General features: G+C 36.2%; 1 protein-coding gene across 5 annotated transcripts; it reads right to left on the bottom strand.

The window, feature by feature from the left end:
• Nucleotides 1–269: 269 nt before the first annotated feature.
• On the bottom strand, nucleotides 270–20,907 carry SPDL1 (spindle apparatus coiled-coil protein 1). 5 transcript variants are annotated; one of them, XM_025924404.2, is made up of 12 exons: nucleotides 20,706–20,903; nucleotides 15,651–15,839; nucleotides 13,373–13,549; nucleotides 10,897–11,091; nucleotides 9,930–10,079; nucleotides 9,732–9,830; nucleotides 9,543–9,653; nucleotides 7,213–7,353; nucleotides 6,679–6,782; nucleotides 5,844–6,031; nucleotides 3,247–3,589; nucleotides 270–674 (listed from the first exon to the last, which is right to left on the bottom strand). In XM_025924404.2, the coding sequence occupies exons 2-12, from the start codon at nucleotides 15,807–15,809 to the stop codon at nucleotides 527–529; spliced, it is 1,815 nt and encodes a 604-aa protein (XP_025780189.1). In that variant the 5' UTR covers nucleotides 15,810–15,839; nucleotides 20,706–20,903; the 3' UTR covers nucleotides 270–526. The 5 variants fall into 5 exon arrangements, with proteins under 5 accessions (XP_025780189.1, XP_025780188.1, XP_086568611.1 ...); XM_025924403.2 differs by lacking the exon at nucleotides 270–674 and having other exon boundaries at nucleotides 1,367–3,589; nucleotides 15,651–15,836; nucleotides 20,706–20,907; XM_086712485.1 differs by lacking the exon at nucleotides 270–674 and having other exon boundaries at nucleotides 1,367–3,589; nucleotides 20,718–20,907.
• Between the last annotated feature and the right edge of the window lie 79 nt (nucleotides 20,908–20,986).

The raw sequence follows: 20,986 nt of genomic DNA, 5'->3' as shown, positions 1-20,986 counted from the left end.
TGAGACTTAAAATTTAAATCACGTACATGAATACAAAGATAAACATAGATGCTTTAAACACTGATAAAATCCAGTTACAATATAATATATATTTTTAAACTAAGTTTTCTATTTTTATAATATAGTGAAAAACTAAGTTCATTAAAAAGTACATAGGAAAATGTAATCGTTAATGATTTGTATTCTTTCCAAATATGTGACTTAGAAGGTATGTGTTAATGACACTTAAAAAATCCATATACAATGCAACAAATAATTTATAATAACACTTTCCTTCAGTTATTAGTTTATTTACTGTCATTAATAGAAGTTCCATGAAGAGTCATCATTTAAGGAACTCTCCTGCTTAGAATCACAACCAAATTTTAAACATTTGGTCAGACGAACATGAAAATGCCAGGTCTTGGCACAACAGGTAGAAAGAAATAACCTACAAGGTTGTATAGTTCTGATAAAGACAATCTTAACAAAGCTCCAAATCAACCTTTTGGGCAAGTGGTACCTTACTCTCATTAAAGTAAAGTCCTTACTGCTGAGGGCACTGGGTCTCTGGAGTTGATTTGGAGGACACGTATACAATAGGATGTGATTTCTTACAAGTTTCCTTTTCCAATTTGCTTGCAGTTTCTTTCCTTTCTTTAACTTCTGTTTGAAGCCTTGATTCAGCAGCTAACCTACAGGCATTAAAGCATCCACTCTGAATTCAAATATGGTTAAGAAAAATTACAGAAGAAACAATCTTCTCATATAATGGGCCTCTAATGAGACATAATTGTTTGTATGTATATGAGGAAAAATTATAGGTGACTCCAATACCATTAAGAAAACTAAGTAACTGCCTCTCTAAAAGAGACTTTTTACGTCAACAGACTTAATATTTTAAATGTCCAAAGAAATATTTTTAACGCCGATAAAAGTCATGGCAAAGCCTAAATTTAAGAATTAAAATATAATGGGATGTCTACTATAAGCACACCTAACAAAAAAATTTAAATGCTAGAGCACAACTTTAATGTTAACATGACCTACAAAAGGAAAACACAAGATAAAAATAACATGGAATACTGAAGTGCATGAACACATGGCAATTTGTCTCATAAAAGAAACACAAAACTTAAATTGAATTTTAACTAGCAGAATAATCATTTATGAAAAAACAGTGAAGATATATTTTAAAAGGTTTATAAAGATTTAATAGCAAGATTATCAGTTAAATTTATAAAGCATGCAATAGTGAAGTCCCCAGTAAACCCATATTTACTATTGTAATATTATCATAGTATTGTGTGTCTAAGTTAATCATGCAACGAGCAAAAGGCTGGAAACATATTGAGTTAGCAGATGGACTCACACATACACAAAAACAAACGTTTTGTGGTATTTTATTTGTTTTTGTTTCACTAGCCAGACAAAATTCCAACGTGCTACTTAATTTGAGTCAAACAAGTAGCTAAATACATTTGCTTAAGTAATTTTTATCAAGCAAAAAAGAGCAGAAAAAGAAATGAAGACAACACAGATAGCAAGGTCTGCACTGATTAATTCTGGAACTGCACCTCCAGAAATATACAATGGTCAAGCACACTTACACAATGAATCACATATATACAAACATAACCTATTGACTTCATTTCAAAACTACTTGGAACTCTGTGTGTGTGTGTGTGTGTGTGTGTGTGTGACTTATAATTTATTTGAAGTTACTTTTTCTTTGAGAATATTAGGCTTTTACCTTATGAGACTTATAATGTTACTATGTAAAAATTCAAGGAATGGAGTAATAAATTATAGATGATCTGTGAACAATGCTGACCCCTGCAGTCAAAAATCCTCATATAACCTCTGACTCCCCCCAAACTTAACTACTGATAGCCTACTGTTGATTGGAAGCCTTACCCATAACATAAACAAGTGATTAACACATATTTTATATATGTATCATATGCTGCACTCTTAAAGTAAATCTACAGAAAGGAAAATGTTAAGAAAATCATAAGAAAAACACATTTACAATAATGTATGGTATATTAAAAAAAAAAAAAAAAAAAAATTCGCATGGAAGTGGACCTGCACAGATCAAACCCATGTTGCTCAGGGGTCAACAGTCCTTCTCTTAATAATAATAGCTGCTCACATTGTTGAGGTGCTTTCACTGTACAGTACCTTTAGTAGCACTGAAGACTTATTAAAAAAATCAGGCAAAACATACAAAACAGCCCTTTTACAAAGGTGGGCTATGTCTTACTATCTTACCTCAAATACACACTAGTAAAATGTCTTATTCTGTACCTTCCCATCAAAGACTCATGTAGCCCTAGTAGCACCTTAAAGATCTCCTTTTAATAAGTAGACAATCCAACCTGTTTTCACATCAATATGTTTAATTTTTAAAATGTCTAAAGATACGCATTTTAAATGCATCTATCATTCCACTGCATACAGACATCCTTCATCATCTTTTTATTACCTTCTCCATCCTCATTCCTTTTTTCCCTACTCTTGGTCCTGCTACACTTGCCCTGAGCTTGTATCTTATTCTATCCTAGCTTCAGTCACTGTTACCTACCTTTTCCTTTCACTCACTTTCTCTTACCTTCCAATCTCTATTATTTTAATTTGTTTTAAAGATAAGGCCCTTAAAATGTTAATTCCTATAGACACATGTCTGACACTTCCTCTTTGAGTCACAAACTCAAACATGCAGAAACTACAGGCTTTGAAGTTTTGATATAAAAATGAAAATGAATTACCTTTGATATTTAAAAATGTCAAAATCAAAGCTGTTTCTTGTAGACTTAGGATAAACAATTTCAAAAGCCATAAAAAAATTTCACCTAACAGTTTCTAGAAGGCTGAAATTTCTTAGACTACTAGAAAGCCCTTTTAGGACGTAAGTTAATTTTTCTTTCATGGTCACTCTTGAACTAGGGGAAAAATAACCAACTATACATTTCTTGAAACCAACAAAACATTCAGAGATGTACTAGACTGTGGTATTTCTGTTTCTTGAAATAGCAAAGTGTAACTCTCGAAAATAATTCCCTTATTCAGGAGTCCTTTCCCTTTGTAATCATTTTAGTTTTTCTTAAAGTTTTAAAAAAGTTGAAGGTAGGCAGATGAAATTGGGGAATTATACTACATGCAATACTAAGAAAATAGATAAAGAAACAGATAGCACAGTTCATGCAGCGATAGAGAAGAGATGGAGAGGTCTGCTGGTTGCCCTGAGGAAAATAGGACACTGACCTGGGAGAATCCGGGGTGTTTCCACTTCTTTCACTTAAGACTTCAGAGTCTGCTGAAACTCCTATAAGTTTTACACACTTCTTTTCCTTCCTTGGCTGAGTATCCATGGGCAGACTCTTATGAGGAGACAGAATGACTTCTGGTGTATTTACAGAAACTGTCTTTTCTATCTGCAAGTTGTTATTTTCTGAATTGCTGGGACAGCCCTGTGCCTCCTCTTTCTGAGGTGGTAATCTACAAACTTCTTCCTCTACTGCACTTTTGGCACATACACTGTGAGGGGTGGTTATATCCACAGGCAGGACCTCACGCCTCTTTTTGGCCACAGGCACTTCAATTTTCTCTGAGGATAAAAACATTAAAAGTATATTCAGTCAATAAGTCAAAACAAAGACACTGTAAACATAAAAAGATAGAACTAGTTATATTGGTTTTTCTTTTCCTTTTCTTCATTCTTTTAAAACCCACTTATCTCTTTATTGAAATATATTGTTTCTGTCTTTTATCCTTTCTTTTTCATAGACTTCACTAACTGCATCTTTTAAAAGTTATCTGGCTATAAATTTTCCTTGGGAACTCAAAAGATTTGGCTCTCAGAATTAACACTTATATGTTCTCTTCTGATATTGTGATAAAAGTTACACAGGGCTTTATAAGACTTCAGCATGGAGGTGAGGAAGGATGCAGTGGCTAAGAGTCAAGGAATCCAGATACAAATCCTCATAGTAGTACTCTGTAGCTGGGTGACCTGGAGGAAGTACTTAACCTCTCGAACTTTATTTTCTTTGTCTGTAAAATGGGGATTAAAAACACTTACTCCACTCAATATTGTGTGTTGTAATGACTACATGCAAAGAACAAGTCAAATTCTCTATGGCAATTTGTGCTTATTAGCCCCACCCACAAAGTATGTTCAAAATCTGAGTACTTCCACTGTGGATACCTCCCAAGTTCAAACCATAGTACGTCTCACTGCAGACTACAGCAATAGCCTTCTACCCCCACTGCCTAACATAACATCATTCCACCCCCTTTGCAGGCATACTTACAGTCACTAAATTAATTGTTCTATCTTTTCCCTATCCTCATACCAATGTGTTTTTCATTTTCAAAATCAAAATTGTTAGTGAAGGTGGGAGAAACCATGGGTGGACATGGGGTTGGTGTCCCTGCTCTACACTGTTCTTTTTATATCATTATCTTCCCTTTCTCTTGCATCAGATAGATTCTCCCTGAATCAACTAGATTCACGATACTTTCCTCTGTTTGCAGTGTTCAGTTCAGCAGACCTTTGAAATTCATAATGTGTAATTTTTAAGTAGGAAAGCCTATTAGAATCAGCAAAGAGAAAAAGGATGAGAAGAGCAGACTTTTTGAACTATAAAAGAGCTTACTATTACTGACAACCTCCCCACTACTATTGAGAATGACATGAGTCATGAACAATAATGATAGTCTTAGGTATGTGAACAGCATAGGAGCAAAAACTGGCTGAAAATCTATAACCTAAAACATGTAACAACACTTTTTTTTTTGCTTTAAGAACCATCACGTTATTAGGCTTTGTTTTATTTTTGGCCTTTTATTTTTCAATTTACAAACAGACAGTAAAACTACTCTTTTTTAGTATGTAAGATGCAAAGCCTATATATTAAGGCTATTTTCTACCTCAGTGATCAGACTTGCTAGTTGTCCTCTAATATCTGTCCCACTAGTCTTCCTCAATAATAGATCCCCCAAGAATATACTCAATAATATCGTAATAACTTTGCATGGTGACTTATCATGGGGGGGTATCATTTTATTATGTATAAATATTGAATCATTATGATATACCCCGAATCTAATAAAATATTATATGTCTATTACACTTATAAAAAAAAAAAAAAATCCCAAGATGTAGTTGGGAATATGACCCCTGAGAATCAAGATTGCCTTTCTCAGCTTTTCTTGTAGGGGAGTCATGTGACTCAAATGTCTATTACACTTATAAAAAAAAAAAAATCCCAAGATGTAGTTGGGAATATGACCCCTGAGAATCAAGATTGCCTTTCTCAGCTTTTCTTGTAGGGGAGTCATGTGACTCAATTCTACTCAAGGGTTATACTGATGAACAATGCAAATGAAGCCTAGATCCTGACACTCTGACCAGTTCTGGAATGTCTCTTCCAGACTTTTGTAAGGGGAAGAATTAATACCTATCTTTTTTAAGTCTCCATTTTTAGGTTTTCTATAAATGGTATTAACTAATACAGAGCCCAAACATCAGTTGCCTCAACAAAATCAAACTCTTTGGTATTATGTAGGGTGTCCGCAATCTTAAATGGAAAAATCTCTAAGGTTTTCAAACCTTATCAAGGCTCTAATATACAGATATCCAACAGAATACCTATCATATTCATACATACCCAGTATCCAGTTCTCTTATAATTTTCCTACATCTTTTGTAGGAGTAAATCTGTTTTATTAGATACAGATACATAACCATAAATTAGTTTGTAATGGGATTTGCATAAAGCTGTAGTAAGAAAAAAACTTGATATGATTTCTCAGGGTGTCTCATAATTTAAAAGACAACATAAATGAGACATGCATACCTTCAGGTTCATACTTCAGTTTTAACTCATCTAATTTAGCTCTCAGTTTCATATTTTCACTTTGGGAGAGCTGGAGGCATCTTTCATTTGCAAAAAGTTTTCTTTCAATATCCAAAGCCCGTTGGCTCTCAAATAATGCTTTCATTCGCTGTATGGACAATTCACCTTTAGTGCTTTCATTTTCTTTGCTATATAAATACAAAAAGGAGAATCAAGGAATATTAAAATAACACACAATATACATACATGTTTTATACACACACACACACACACACACACAAACACACACACACACACACACAAGGTATATTGTTACTGCAAAATCTTTTACTATATACTTGAACTCTTTGACAAAAATACATTTTTGGGGGGTTTTAGATAAGAAAGAAACAATAAACAAAATAAGCTTTAACAATAGCATTTTCAAACAAAAAAATGTCACGCATTCTTCAAAGGAAATGGACAAAGGGGCAAAGTATTATTTTCACAGTAATGCACGTACAAATAACTTTCAAGTGTTAAATTAGGTGATATTAGTCTTGAAAAATTTAGAGTATAAGTACATTTTCTGTATTAAAGTTCTTTTCACTTACCAGTCTAAAAAACTAAACCCAAAGAAATCAAAATCTTTAATTATTCATTGAAAATATTTTTTCTTCAATAACCAGCACTAATTATATCTTCAATATATCTCATCTGCCACCAATATATTTTTGTTGCTTTTCTTTTCCGGAATTTCTTTTGGCAATGTGAAAACAAAAATTTGTAGTCACTAATACTACTTATTATAAGCAAGTCAAGAGTGTGTCCATCTTTCTAATCACCCAACACTTACTTTAAGTTGTCAAGCTTTATCTGAAGTAAATCTGTATAGTAAGTGTTATCTTCTGGAGTGTCAGAGTTGACGGACTGCCTAGATTCCGTACTTTCATATAAACTCTAAAGAAAACAACAATTCTTATTACTCAAAATGAATAGCATATTGGGTTAATACAGTTGTCCTTTGAATAACACAGGTTTGAGTGGTATAGGTCCACTCATATGTGAATTTTTCACAGTAGAGTACTGTAAATGTTATTTTTTCTTCCTTATAATTTAACAACACTTTATTTTCTCCAACTTACTTTATTGTAAGAAGATGGTGTATTATACATATAACATACTAAACATGTGTCAATCAACTGTTTATGTCATCAGTAAGGATTCCAATAAACAGTAAGCTACTAATACAGTTTTGGGGGAGTCAAAAATTATGCAGAGTTTTGACAGCACAGGGGTGGGCATCCCTAACCCCTGTGTTGCTCAAGGATCAACTGATGTAAGATATTCAAACCAAATCTGGCTGCACTATTGAAGGAGTTACACATACCTTAAATTTCTCCAGGTTTCTGATTTCACCTAAGAGGTGTTTAATTTCACCGTTCTTCTGCTCCAGCATGGCAAGCAGCCGCTCCTGTTGCTCAAACTCAGTTTGAGATCCTTTCATTTGTAGCAATGTCGCAATTTGTAACTGGGGGAAAAAAAAAAAAATTTACAATCCCACCCCCACCCCCCACAGAACTGAATTGGGGAGAGGAAAATTCTAACAATAACATTTTTGGTATAATGCATATTTTGTACTATACTACCCCCTGAACTCAGTTTGGAAACAAAACTAGCTATGTCTAATTTAATAATCTAATAATTTGAAAATATTTATATCAATAAGTTTAGTTATAGATATAACTCTGAGTACTTATCTGAATACTTAGGAGTAATATCTGATAATAAAAATTATTTGTACTTCTGTGAAACATAAAATTGAAATGAATGGCTATGATCCAGAAGCATCACTTAACCAGTAAATAAACCTGCTCAAATGCTATAATGTTATACTTTACTCATCACATCCACTGTCATTAAGGGTCTGCTGGGGTTTTTCTAAAATTTTGATTAACTTCAATAGTATTAAGTGGGAGAAATTATGAAGCTACTTATATTTATAAAGGTGAGATTCACAAATGAAAAGGATAGAAAGCAAAGGTAAAAGTCATCTAAGGACACTGAGGGAATCTTCAATACAAATATAAAGAAATTTATTTAAGAGCAGCACCTAATTATGACTCCACCTAAACCTGGAGTTGCATACCAGCTGAAAGGAAATTAACTAGAATCTAAAATTACCATTCCTTTCTGCCTTCAGAAAATTTTGAAGTTCTAAAAAGTATCAGTTAGTTTAAATATAGTTTGAGGAAAGCAAACAATGATATGACATTGCAGTTATGGTCACAAAGGCAGAAAGATGACTTCTAACATTTTTAAGGACCCATGTTTTGTTCCACTTCAGACTAGAGTCTAGACACATTTAGCCTAAGAAGATTCAGAATGCTACTTGTTGTCCCAATATCATGGGAACACTGGGAGATTAATAGTAACCCAACAAATATTGAAAGAAAACAAAAAGCAAATGTGAGAAAATTTACAAAAAGTGTCATTCCTGGATTGGGGAGAGCCTCAGTAAACCAGGCAGCACAATCAAAATCCTTAAAAACCACAGATCTTTATTAAGTCAGTACTTCCTTCTACGCCAAGCACCGTGTAAGCATTTTACTATACTTTTATTTAATTCCAGGACAATTTAAGAGGCAGGTTCTATCATATCTACTTCATAGATGAGGTGACTGGTGTTCTGAAAAGTAAAAATACTTGTCTAAGGTCACATAGCTAACAATGGATAGAACTAGGATTAAATCCCAAGTTCATCTAACACCAAAGTTTAATTATGACTTTTCATATTTCTTTGTAAATCTCACCATCCTAAATAAAAGGCAGGAAACCCTTCGAGACTTCCAGTTACCAGTTAAGCAAAACAGTTTAAGGATCAGGATTCTAAAAGCTGGGTACAATACTACAATCTTTATAACTTCCACATGTTTTTCTGTTACTGCCTGTTAGACTAAAATGACCAAAAACCCCTTAAATCAAAACATGCTTGACTTGAGGAACTGCAAGAAAAGGAAATCTAAATCCCACTCTTTAATAAGCCTTTGCAGGAGAACTGAAGAATGGTGACAGAGCTAGCTTCCATTGAAGTAGGAACCTTAGGGCTGTGCTAAGAGATGCCAGGACAACAGCAGGAAATAAAAACTTTTCAAGTTCTTTTCCCTACTACATAAACATTTATACATTTCTGGCAAAGTTATTGAGCAACCATTAAAAAAAAAAAAAAAAATCAATGGATGCTAACTGTATTATTACTAAATATTTACTAAGGAGTTAATTTTTTAAATAAAATACAATAGATCTTTTAGTCAATTGTAAAATGTAGATTTTTGGGGGTGCCTGGGTGGCTCAGTTGGTAGAGCGTCCGACTTCGGCTCAGGTCATGATCTCACGGTTCGTGAGTTCTAGCCCTGCATTGGGCTCTGTGCTGACAGCTCAGAGCCTGGAGCCTGCTTTGGATTCTCCTTCTCTCTCTGCCCCTCCCCACGTGTGCTCCGTTTCTCTGTCTCTCAAAAATAAATAAATGTAAAAAAAAAAAAAAAAAAAAAAAAAAAAAAAAAATTTTCAATTAAAAAAATATTTTTTTCTAAAATCATGCAGTTCTAGAAATAACTAAGTACATTCTTTGAATAAAAAGATGCTTTCTTTGATATATTTGTACATGTAATATGGACACAAAATAGGTTTAATAAGCCTCCAATTATGATAACTCGATACCTTCATTCTCTGCATCTGTTCTCTATTAAATGCATTTTGCTTCTTTAGTGACTGATACTTGACTTTCATACTGATGAACTGACGTTCCATTGCTGCCCTTCGATCTTCCACCTAGAAAATATTAACATGTGTAATTATTCTTGTATTAAGTGAAATGCCAATTTAATCAATGGAGTATTTGTTAAGTACCTCTGCAAACAAAGAGTTGCCTTTACTACTGGGGTCCAAGGCTTGCTGGAGGGCCTGGTCTAATTGCACCTGAAGATCTTGATTTGCTACACGAGCTTTCTAAATTTAAAAGAAAACAATTTAGCTGATAGGGGTTAAGTTAGCAAGGAAAAAACTTATTATAAATTGGAAAAAATAATGTTACCGTAATCACAGTACCTCTAAGGCATTATAGTAAGAAACTGCTTCTTTCTCTCGCTCCTCTTTTTCTTCTTTAAGACGGTCTACCTGGCGCATTAAATTAGTACTAAGAAGTTCTAGTTGTTCTTGTCTATACTGTAATTCATTCACTTCTTCTTCGAGGGTAGTCTATTCAACAGGAATTGAAAAAGAGGAAATTCTCCTCAATAAATCTTTCATTTAGCAGCTGCTCAGTTTATCAGCTGTGGTTCAAAACTAAAACTAAAGAACTAGTCAAAGGTTGTAAGGTGCATCATAAAATAATAAAATTATATTTTTCAGCAGGGAACACAATGAAAAGGTATCTTTCTCTCCTGTGAAGTTAAGACTTTAATTTTTAATTAACCTCAGCCTACAATAAAAAAAAAAAAAACCTACATTCATCTGCATATCAATTTCCATGAAACCAACATTTATATAGGGTTTTTATTTTTTTATTTATTTATTTTTTTAATTTTTTTTTTTCAACGTTTATTTATTTTTGGGACAGAGAGAGACAGAGCATGAACGGGGGAGGGGCAGAGAGAGGGAGACACAGAATCGGAAACAGGCTCCAGGCTCTGAGCCATCAGCCCAGAGCCCAACGCGGGGCTCGAACTCACGGACCGCGAGATCGTGACCTGGCTGAAGTCGGACGCTTAACCAACTGCGCCACCCAGGCGCCCCTATATAGGGTTTTTAGACACAAACTAGGATCAGTTAATGAGTCTAAATTCTTCCAGAGGTTTCATTAATCAGAAGGTAGTCTGCTTTACATAATCACATAATTTAAAGCTTTACTATGCATGAAGTAATCCACCTAAAAACTCTCTAAAATATTTTTTAATTAGTTACATCAAAATTAAGCCAAAAAGTATTTCAGCCTTAAAATTATAACAAAAACATGTAACAAAAATATGCAAGAAAAAAAAAAAAACTCTAAGAACATATATGCCATAAATATTACCTTCATACTTTCCATTTCAGTCAGCTCAATTTGAAGAGCCAGCATCTCTGAAGACATACTTTCGTGTACACGCTCAGACATTATTCTCATTTCCTCTGATTTACATGAAAGGAGTTCCTTCTGATGATCTACTTTGTGCTTCAGCTGCTTTTCACTAAGCCTAGCTTCGTCTAATTCTGCTTTTAGTTTTTCTAACTAAAGTAAAAAAAAAAAAATGAAATCTTAAAAAATCAAAAGGTAATTGAAGGTCATCAGAATATATAGTTGCAGTACAAATTATTCTGGTAACTGCAGTATAACTATTTCGGAAGACAGTCAAGCTGAACAAAACAAATTACATTTTCATATAGTTCTAAATCTTGGAAAACAGAAAATATATAGTTTAAAGGGAACAAACTTATAGCAGAAGGATGAATTTTTAAGGGAAAGCCTAGATTTAGCCTATTTCATTCCTCCTATGTAAAACTGGTAAATGATTGTATCAACCATTCCTGGGTTACTGTGAGGCTCTCAACTGAGATCAGGTGGATAAAACATATAACACAATGCCTAGTATTCACTACACAATTTCTGTTACCAACAAAAAACTTTTGCTTGACGTCCAGGGTTACAATTATCATCTATATTGAATTATCTTCAATTGTGTATCAACTTTCTTAGATTATATCCTGATATTTTCTATTTAAAATATAAGAGCCTTTTGACTTACTTTCCCTTTCCTATTTTCATAATGTGAAAAAAAAAATTTTTAGCTGAATGATCTATGTTGGAACGACTGACTGACCCAAATTTACTACATGATGAGACGATTAGGGTTTCCTATTTGGCCAAGGCTAGGCATCTTTTAATAGTGATATGCTCTGTCTTACAAACATACAAATAGTCCATATTAGTAATCAAAGTAAGTCTGGACTTGGCCACTTTGGGTATTGTGTGAAGAGTGAATGTTATGAGTAGCAACAATGGAGACAGGCTACCTGGATAGAAGGTTACAATAGTAGTCTGGAGGAGAGATGATGGTGATCTGGACTAGAATGGTAGCAGCACACATGGATGTTTTATAGATTAGGTTCTTAGAACTTGTTGATGGATTATATGTGAGAAAGAAGTGAAAAATTTCAGAAAAAATGTGAAAATTTTGGCACAAGTGACTTGAGAACATCCGTTAAGACTGAAAATATTTTTTGACTAATTTAGTCTTTGCTCCACCAAAAAGCCATCTCTTATATAGGTGGCTTTGCCTCAGACTCTGAGTATTTCCTACATTACTCTTTTACTCTTTTTTGTTTACATAATGAAAGCCACTGCTAAAACGAAAATAACGTGGCAAGGAGTGGGGGAAGAAGAACGCATCATTATCAGTCATTGGTGTCTCAACTTAGATTAGTTTCAGACAAGGTGGATTACTGTTTGCCCGAATGAATGTAAGATGATTCTATTACCATGAAAGCATATTTTGATAGTCATGTTTTTCTGACAACATTTTAGGAAAAAATATAACCAGCTCAAATATATAATTTCAATGACATCATTACTTAAAATAAGAAAATATAAAAAGAGTCAGTTTAAGGAAATTAATTAACAGTACAGGTGGTATAGATACATAGAAATCTTGAAGGATGCTACACGAAACAATGAAAATTAGAAAACAGGCTTCTTAGAAAATAGGCAAAAAGTCAGGAGAGGTTTTGTAGAGAGGGGTCTGGGAAGTAGGGACTCTATACAAAGAGGAGCCATGATAAAGGTTCTGGATTCCTTAGAAGTAACCTGAAGGCACTGGATAGTTGGGGGTACCAGAAAAGAATGGACAATTTGTATTTATGCATGAAATGAAGCCAGTATAACATGTCATTAGACTAAGAACAGCAACATGGACTTTAGAATCAGACAGCTTCAGTTCAAATCTCAACTGATTTCTGTGGTTTTGTCCAATTTACTCACTCTGTTTAAACACTGATTTTCTCATCTGTTAAATGGAGACAATCATGGTATCCTCCTTAAGGAGTTGTTGTAGGAGGCAGATCATATGTTATCAGTTAACCTTCAATAAACAAACTAGAAAGTATCAATTCTAATGTATGTTATTTTACAATAAATAAACTATGGGTTTCTTCTGTAGAATTACAAAGTAGATCACTAGTTGCAGTGAAAACTAGGAGACCAGTCTTTCTAAAATGGGACTGCCATACTATGCACTTTAAACAAGGTCATGGTGGTTAGTAAACTAAAACTCCATTCAAATACCCAGTTAATAAAATTAAATAATTGTATTCAATTAGTACAATGTTATTAATACAAGTCCCTCAGGTAAACTTGTTTCTCAGTGTTCCCACTCCCAACATTATGATCATGGAACCCTTGATCTCAGCTATTATGAATAGACAATATCAAGAAAATCATCATCACCTAACATTTACAGATTGGTAATTCCAAAAGCATGAAATATTTTTGTTTTGACATACATAGAAATCCAAACCTTAGTTTTTAGTTCATTCACTTCCTGTCCGTGGCTTCTGCTTAGTTGTTCTTTTAATTGCTCCAGATGTGTTTTCTGTTGTTGTTTAACAGCTTCACATTCAGAGCTCAAACTTTCTAACATTCGACTCTTAAGCTCAACTTCTCTCTGAAGAGTATATTTTTCTTGTTCATAATTCTGAAAACAGATTCAATTATAATCCAATTACGTAAAACTAACTTAAAGCCATCATATATAAGCACTTCTCACCTTGAACTGTTTCATTCCTACTTCACCTATTTGCTGCTTTCTACCTAACCAGCACATGTTAGATATGGAGTAACTTTGTAGCTAATCTGTCCTAAGAAAACCCAGAGGCTTTCAACCCATGGTACTCATGTGGTAATTGCTTCTATGCCCTGTTAAGGAAAAAAAAGGTGTTCATGGAATGTCAACATGTCAAGTAATCTCTGCTAGGGAAAACAAAAACAAAAATAAAAACAAAACAAAACATTTTATAGCACTTCAGCTTTCCTAGTGAGAATTACTTGGTTTGATAATGATATGCTCTACTTATGACTCTGAAAATAAAATAGTGGACTAGGTAAAAAATGAAATATTAAATTAGACCTTTCAGAATGTAGTCATCTGAGAAAGGTTTACAAGTGACTTCTCAAATGAATATAGTGCAGAGATAAAAGGAGGATTTAAGAGGGCTTTTGCTTCTGACAGGGAAGTTTAAAGATTAAAAAAAGCATTAGTTCAAACTCCTTCAATAAGCTGTTAAAAATAAGAGAAAATTAAATAAGAGAAAAATAAGCAGGTTATTTTTACTTGCTGTACTTAAATACTGAGATCAAAGTTTAACCATATTACTGAGCACTTACTACATAAAACGGGAAACAGATTAATTCATTCTTTCAATAAATGTGTGCCAGACACTACAGATACAGCAGTGAACAAGGCAAACAACATTCCTTCTCTCATGGAGCTTATAATCTGATTTAATTAGCTGGATCAGTGAATGATGGCAACTTTACAAAACAGTCAGGGAAGGTCTCTCAAGCTGAGGTAACATTAAACAGAAATGTAAAGGTTGAGGACTCAGTCCAAGGGTTGGGACAGGGAATGAGCAATGCAGATGAAGGCAACAGCTCATGTAAAGCCTGTAAGGCAGGATTAGTATAGCTAAGAACAAGGAAAAATAGTTAAAGATGAGGTCAAAAGTAGTTAAAGATGAGTAAAGTAGTTGCCATAGGTCAGATCACATACAAATCTGCAAACCCCGGTAAGGAGTTGAGATTTTGTTGTAAATATAATCGGAAGTCATAGGTGGGCGTGTGTGCGTGTTTAATGTTTATTTTTGAGAGAGAGTGCACACAGGAGCAGGGGCAGAGATAGAGGGAGAGAGAGAATCCCAAACAGGCTCCATGACACACTGTCAGTGCAGTGCCCAATGCAGGACTTGATCACTTGATCCCACAAACCATGAGATCATGACCTGAGCCGAAATCAAGAGTCAGATGCTCAACCAACTGAGCCACCCAGGCGCCCCCATAGGTGTGATTTTAGCAGGGCTGTAACATATCTTTTGTTTCTCTTTCAATGGCCACTTGGCTGCTGTGTGAAGAATGACCGGTATGAAAGGCAATGAGGGAAGCAGGCAACCTGGTTAAAAGGCTACTGTAGTCTAGGGGACAGATGATGGTGGTCTGGATCAGAATGGCAGTAACATAGATGGTGGTCAAGTTCTTAGATCTTCCTAATGGATTAAACATGAGAAAGAAAGGACACAAAGATATTGAATAAAACCCCTAGAAATTTGGCTTAAATTATTTACGTTTACTAAGTAAGCTAAATTGCAAGAGAATGTTTTGTTAGCAGGCAGAGAATCAACGATTCTGTTTGTTACATTTGAGATGTCTATTAGTAGGCAATGGAATATACAAATCTAGACTTTAAGGGTAAAGTAAGGACCTGGTATAGTGTCATAGGACATTTAGGTATTATCTAAAGCTATGAAACAAGTGAGGTCACCAAGGAAGACTGCAGACAAAATAAAATCTAAAATCCAGTATGTGCTAAAGAGAACAATAACTTTTCAAATTCAGAACACACAGGGTCAGAAAGAACATTAGGAATTCATTTACTTCAGTTCCTTTTATTAGAGATGGGGGTGAGTAGGAACTAGAACTAAAATCTTCAAAAAGGAATCAAACTAATATTAATAATTTCTAGACAATACAAATCTTCAATAGCTAAGCACACCCTTATAAACAGAGGAGTCCCAGGGTCCTACCTCAGTCATGGTCATCATTTCATTACGACATTTATCCAACTGATTCTGCAACTCATTTTGGCTCTCTACTAGTTGTAAACCATATTGTGCAGCTTTTAGTCGCTCTTCTTCAACCTCTTTGAGCTTGCATCGAAGATCTGCAATTATATCTGCCTCCATGATTTTTTTTTTTTTTTTGCTTCTGGTCTACTGTAAACAGAGGAAATGTAAGTACTTAAGCTTAAACAAAATACTCCATACAGTAACAATAATAAAAAAAATAGATATATCTTTTCCCCTAATACTACTGACATACAGAAAAACATAGCATCAAAGATATTATTCCTGACTTTTAAATGGTCAAATTTGCTTGTTCTAAAAGAAAAGTCTGTTAATTCCATTACCTGATTTGAGACCAAATCAGAGGAAAACAAAAACAAAACCTGAACACAAGAAATGCAGGGAACTGTTCAGTTGTGTGCTAAGCTTCTTAAATACTAAGGTTGGATGGGTCTCATACATCACTAAACAGGTAATCAAGTTAAGAGAACAATGAAAGAAATCAAGAAACTTTATAGTAACATGACTGCTAACTTAAAATGTAAGAAGGCAGCTTTGAATAAGGTTTGTAAGGCAAAGACTCTCAGGTCCATAATTTTTTGAAACAGTGTTAACTTCTTGAACACATTAAAGATGCTTTATTGACAACATGCTCCTAGTATTTTCCTAGTTATTCATAAGAAGACATGCAAAACAGAATCATGTTCAGAGTAACTAAAGAACATTTCTCTCATTCTAGATTTCTAATCAATGACTGAAACATTGTATATAGAAACATTCCACTGTAACTGGACCTTACTCATGATCCTTTCCAAATTGATCCCAGTCTCTCAGGCCAGATTTAAACTCAGCTTTGCATTCAAAGAGCAACAGGCTATTAATAAGGTGTTTCCCCACTCTCCAGTCAATGTAGTCATTCATTCACCAAATATTTTTTAATGTTTTATTTTTGAGAGACAGAGACAGAGTATGAGCAGGGGAGGGGCTCAGAGAGAGTGAGACACAGAGTCCAAATCGGGCTCCAGGCTCTGAGCTGTCAGCACAGAGCCCAACACGGAGCTTGAACCCACAAACCGTGAGATCATTACCTGAGCTGAGGTTGAACATTTAACCAACTGAGCCACTGAGGCGCCCCCAACAATATTTCTTAAAGCCTATGTGCTGAGCTCCATTCTGGGCATTTCAGATCTATCAGCATCCAAATGGACCAAAAGAAAAAGCACTCTTCTTTCATGAAACTTAACTTCCAGTGGGAGAAGATAAGCAAAAGTAGTATAATAATTAAATGCATTAAAGTGGAAATAAAATTAAAAAAAAGAACAGGTAAGGGAACTTAGAAGAGGTAGGAGTATTGTTAGTAGGATGAAATCTAAAATAAGCATTGGGGGAAAAGTCCTCAAGGGACTTAGGAGCAAAGCCTTGCAGAAGGTAAGAAAATTAGCCATGTACCTTTTTCCAGAAAGATAAAGGAATAGAGGTAGAAGGGTAGCATTAAAGTGGAAGGAAACCCAAGGAATGAACAAGAATTTAGATCAGAGGAGAGAATAGGCTAATTGGGCTATTGTGAGGACTTTGGCTTCTACTATGGGTGAAAGTGAGATTCATTACAAAGTCTGGAGTAGAGATCTGATACATTTAAAAGGATCATTTTGGGGGCGCCTGGGTGGCGCAGTCGGTTAAGCGTCCGACTTCAGCCAGGTCACGATCTCGCGGTCCGTGAGTTCGAGCCCCGCGTCGGGCTCTGGGCTGATGGCTCAGAGCCTGGAGCCTGTTTCTGATTCTGTGTCTCCCTCTCTCTCTGCCCCTCCCCCATTCATGCTCTGTCTCTCTCTGTCCCAAAAATAAATAAACGTTGAAAAAAAAAATTAAAAAAAAAATAAAAATAAAAGGATCATTTTGGCTGCTATGTTGAATAGTTTGGAGGGGAGCAAGTGACAGACCAAGTGAGATGATTGCTCACATGAGAGTGGTTATATAAGGAGTACGGAGAAATGGTCAAATTCTGCATAAAGCTTGGACATAAACCCAACATGATTTTTTAACAATTAAATGTGGGGTGTATAAAAAAGAGAAAAGTCAAAAATATCTCCAAGGCTGGCCTGAGCAACAAGTAGAGCAGATTTGCCATCAGTTGAATCCACAAAAATTGTGAGCAAAAATTGTTTAAAAAAAAAAAAAATCAGGGGCTTGCGGTGTCTGGGTGGTGCAGTTGGTTAAGAGTCATGATCTCACAGTTTGTGAGTTCGAGCCTTTCATTGGGCTCTGTGTGACAGAGCCCGCTTAGGAGTGTCTCTCTCTGCCTCTCTCTCTCTCTCTCTCTCTCTCCCTCCCTCTCTCAAAATAAATAAACTTAAAAAAAAAAATCAGGGGCTTATGTTTTGGACATCATATATGTCAAGTAACCAGTTGGCTATACTAGAAGGATCTGGGCTGGTAATATAAACCTAGGAGTTATTAACATAAATCCTTGAGCCTTGGTATCTCCAGAGTACGAGCATAATTAAAGAGAAGAGGACCAAGGTTTGAGGCATTAAGAGGTGGAAATAAGAAGTAAAGTGTACTTAGGCATGACCAATGAGGTAGGAGGAAAACCAAGAGCATGTGTTATCCTGGAAGCCAACTAAAATGGGTTGGAGAGGATGGTGGGAAAATAGGAAAACAAGTTGTTTTGCTGCAAAGGAGACTACTAGATAAACAGGGCAGTAGCTGAAAGGGGAATAGGTTTGTCTTTTAAAAACAACAAAAAAAAAAAATAAGAAAAAATAACAGCATGTGTATATGTCATGGGAGAGATTCAGGAGAAAAGAAAAACTGATGCTAGAGAGGTCATGGCAAACTGCTAGAGAGATGAAAAGACAACGAGGTCTAATGTACAGGGACTGATTTCAGAAAGGAGCATGAATATTTCATCTAAAGTAAGGGAAAGCAAAGTATATGGGTACAGACACTGATAAGTAGGTAGATTAGTGGTGGGAGTCTGCATAAGTGCTCTTCTAACTGCTCCAATTTATCAGTGAATCAGGAAGCAAGGTCATTAAGAATGAAGATGAAATGGGAGATATATGATTTTAGAAGACAGAGGGAAATAAAAGGTATCCTACGTTATCCAGGGCTGGCAGTTACTGCTCTAAAATAGAAGACCTTTCCATGGGTGCCTGGATGGCTCAGTCGGTTGAGTGTCTGATTCTTGATTTCAGCTCAGGTCATGATCTCATGCTTCATGGGTTCGAGCTCCACATCGGGCTTCACCAGCTCCATGTGCTGTCAGCTTGGGACCTGCTTGGGATTCTCAACCCCTCTATACCCTTCCCCTGCTCACTTGCAGACACTCCCTCTCTCTCTCACACAAAATAAACAAACTTTAAAAATAAAATATAAGACCTTTCCAAAGCTTGGTGATGGGGCTAGGCACTAATTATTGCATTGTTAGTAATAATATATACTCCGTGAGGATCTACTATTTGCCAGACAGAGTGCTTCAAATGAATTATCTCATTTAACGGACATAAGTTAAATATTATTATAATCGACATTTACCAAAAAAAAAAAAGGGGGGGGGGGAACTAGCCCCAAGACATCCTGGCCAACAATATCAAGGAAGCCAAAAAACTAGCTCTCATTCATTCAAAGACTTGTTAGAATTCTTATTGTGTGTCAGATACTATGCTATTAATGAGGACACAACGATGACCCCAAAACTAGACAATACCCCTGCCTTCTTGAATGTAACAGTCTGTTAGTGGAAAGGCATTAAATCAAATAAATGAACTGTAAAGATTTATAAGTGTGGTAAGTGCAAGAGGGAGAGATGTATCAGGCTGTAACATGGAGGTGCTGTCCTCAATTGGGAAGTGGGGTGGGGACAGAGCAGGGTTAAGTATGGGCAAGAAAGATTTCGCTGAGGAAGTAACTTTCCAGCAAAGGTCTGATGGATGAATAAGAGTTAACCTATAAATCTGCAAAGAGGTAGCCAGGGTTGAATAACTACAGCTAACAGGTGCCAGACATCATACTTGGTGCTTTGCATATGGTATCTAATTCTCTCAACAACTCCGTGAAGTATAAGGTATTTCCCCCATTCATACATGTGCAAACGGAGGCACAGAAAGGCTTAGTAACTTGGCCGGGGTAATCAGTATGTGACTGAGATGGGAACAAGGGTCCAGCTCCGAAGCCTGGTGCTCCTAACCACATTTTAACCTCTCAGAAACATAACAAAGCATTCAGGAGGCAGGGAGCTCAGGGCTTTAGGCTGCCTTAGCTCTTACTCCACTTCCACAACTCACTGGCAGCATGAACTTGGACAGTTTAAGGTCTTCTTTGCTCATCCATAAAGTAAAGACAGTAATATCGACCTAACAGGGTTTTTGAGAATATTACACCAGCTAAGGGATGAAAAGCAATTAGAACCTGACACGCAGCTGTCTGCGGCCGCGCTGTCCAACGGAAATAGAATGCGAGCTACATCTGCGATTTTTAATTTTCTAGGAGCCAGGTTAAAAAAAGTAAATACGGTGAATGAAATTCATGTTAGCAATATTTTATTCAGCCCAAAACATCCAAAAACGCTATCATTTCAACATGTAATCTTTATAAAAATTATCAACGGGCCATTCCTCCTTTTGTGTAGTCTTCGAAATTCAGCCTGCATCTTCCATTTTACAGCACTTCTCAATTCAGACTGCCACTAGTGGCTAGCGGCTACCGTACTGGACCGAGCGGACCCGGTGTTTGTTATCACCCGGAGGCCCAGGCGAGCGACCCCGTCTTCCGTACAGAGGCAGAACACCCGGAGGTGGCCACCCCGCCCAACGGAAGATTGAGACCGGCTCAGAACCTGGTTGAGAAGAACTCCGGGTTCCGCTGAAGAAGTTGTTCCTGCTAAAGGCCTCCGCCTTGACCTGGACCCCAAGTTTCCCTAGGCCCTGCTTTCCCCCACTCCCCAGAGAGCACTCCCCTTTGCCGCTTCCACAGCTCCTCTCCACACGCACCTCCCTCCAGGACCCTTGCCCCTACCTCTCTCCTCACCCTTTTCCCCCGCTGCTGCAGCCAGCCGCTCGAGACGAGGGCTCACGGCGCCCAGGTTCGCGATGGCAACCCCACTTCACGACCAGAGTCGTTTACACATTCATTCAGCTAGTTCTCAGGTAAGCGCCAGGGTTTTTTGAATGCTGTTCCCGCGAGAACTCACAGGTATCGCGAGATGTTTCCCCCAAGCCGCGCGTTAAGGAAAAACTGGCAGGAACCTCCAATTGAGCGCCCCGCTCCGCCTACTGCGACTGCGCACATGCACGTGG

This window comes from Puma concolor, chromosome A1, assembly GCF_028749965.1.
Source record: "Puma concolor isolate L17-30 chromosome A1, mPumCon1.1.hap2, whole genome shotgun sequence".
Taxonomy (NCBI): Eukaryota; Metazoa; Chordata; class Mammalia; order Carnivora; family Felidae; genus Puma; species Puma concolor.
The sequence above is the reverse complement of the archived record's forward strand: the minus strand, read 5'-3'. Positions and strand labels throughout refer to the sequence as shown.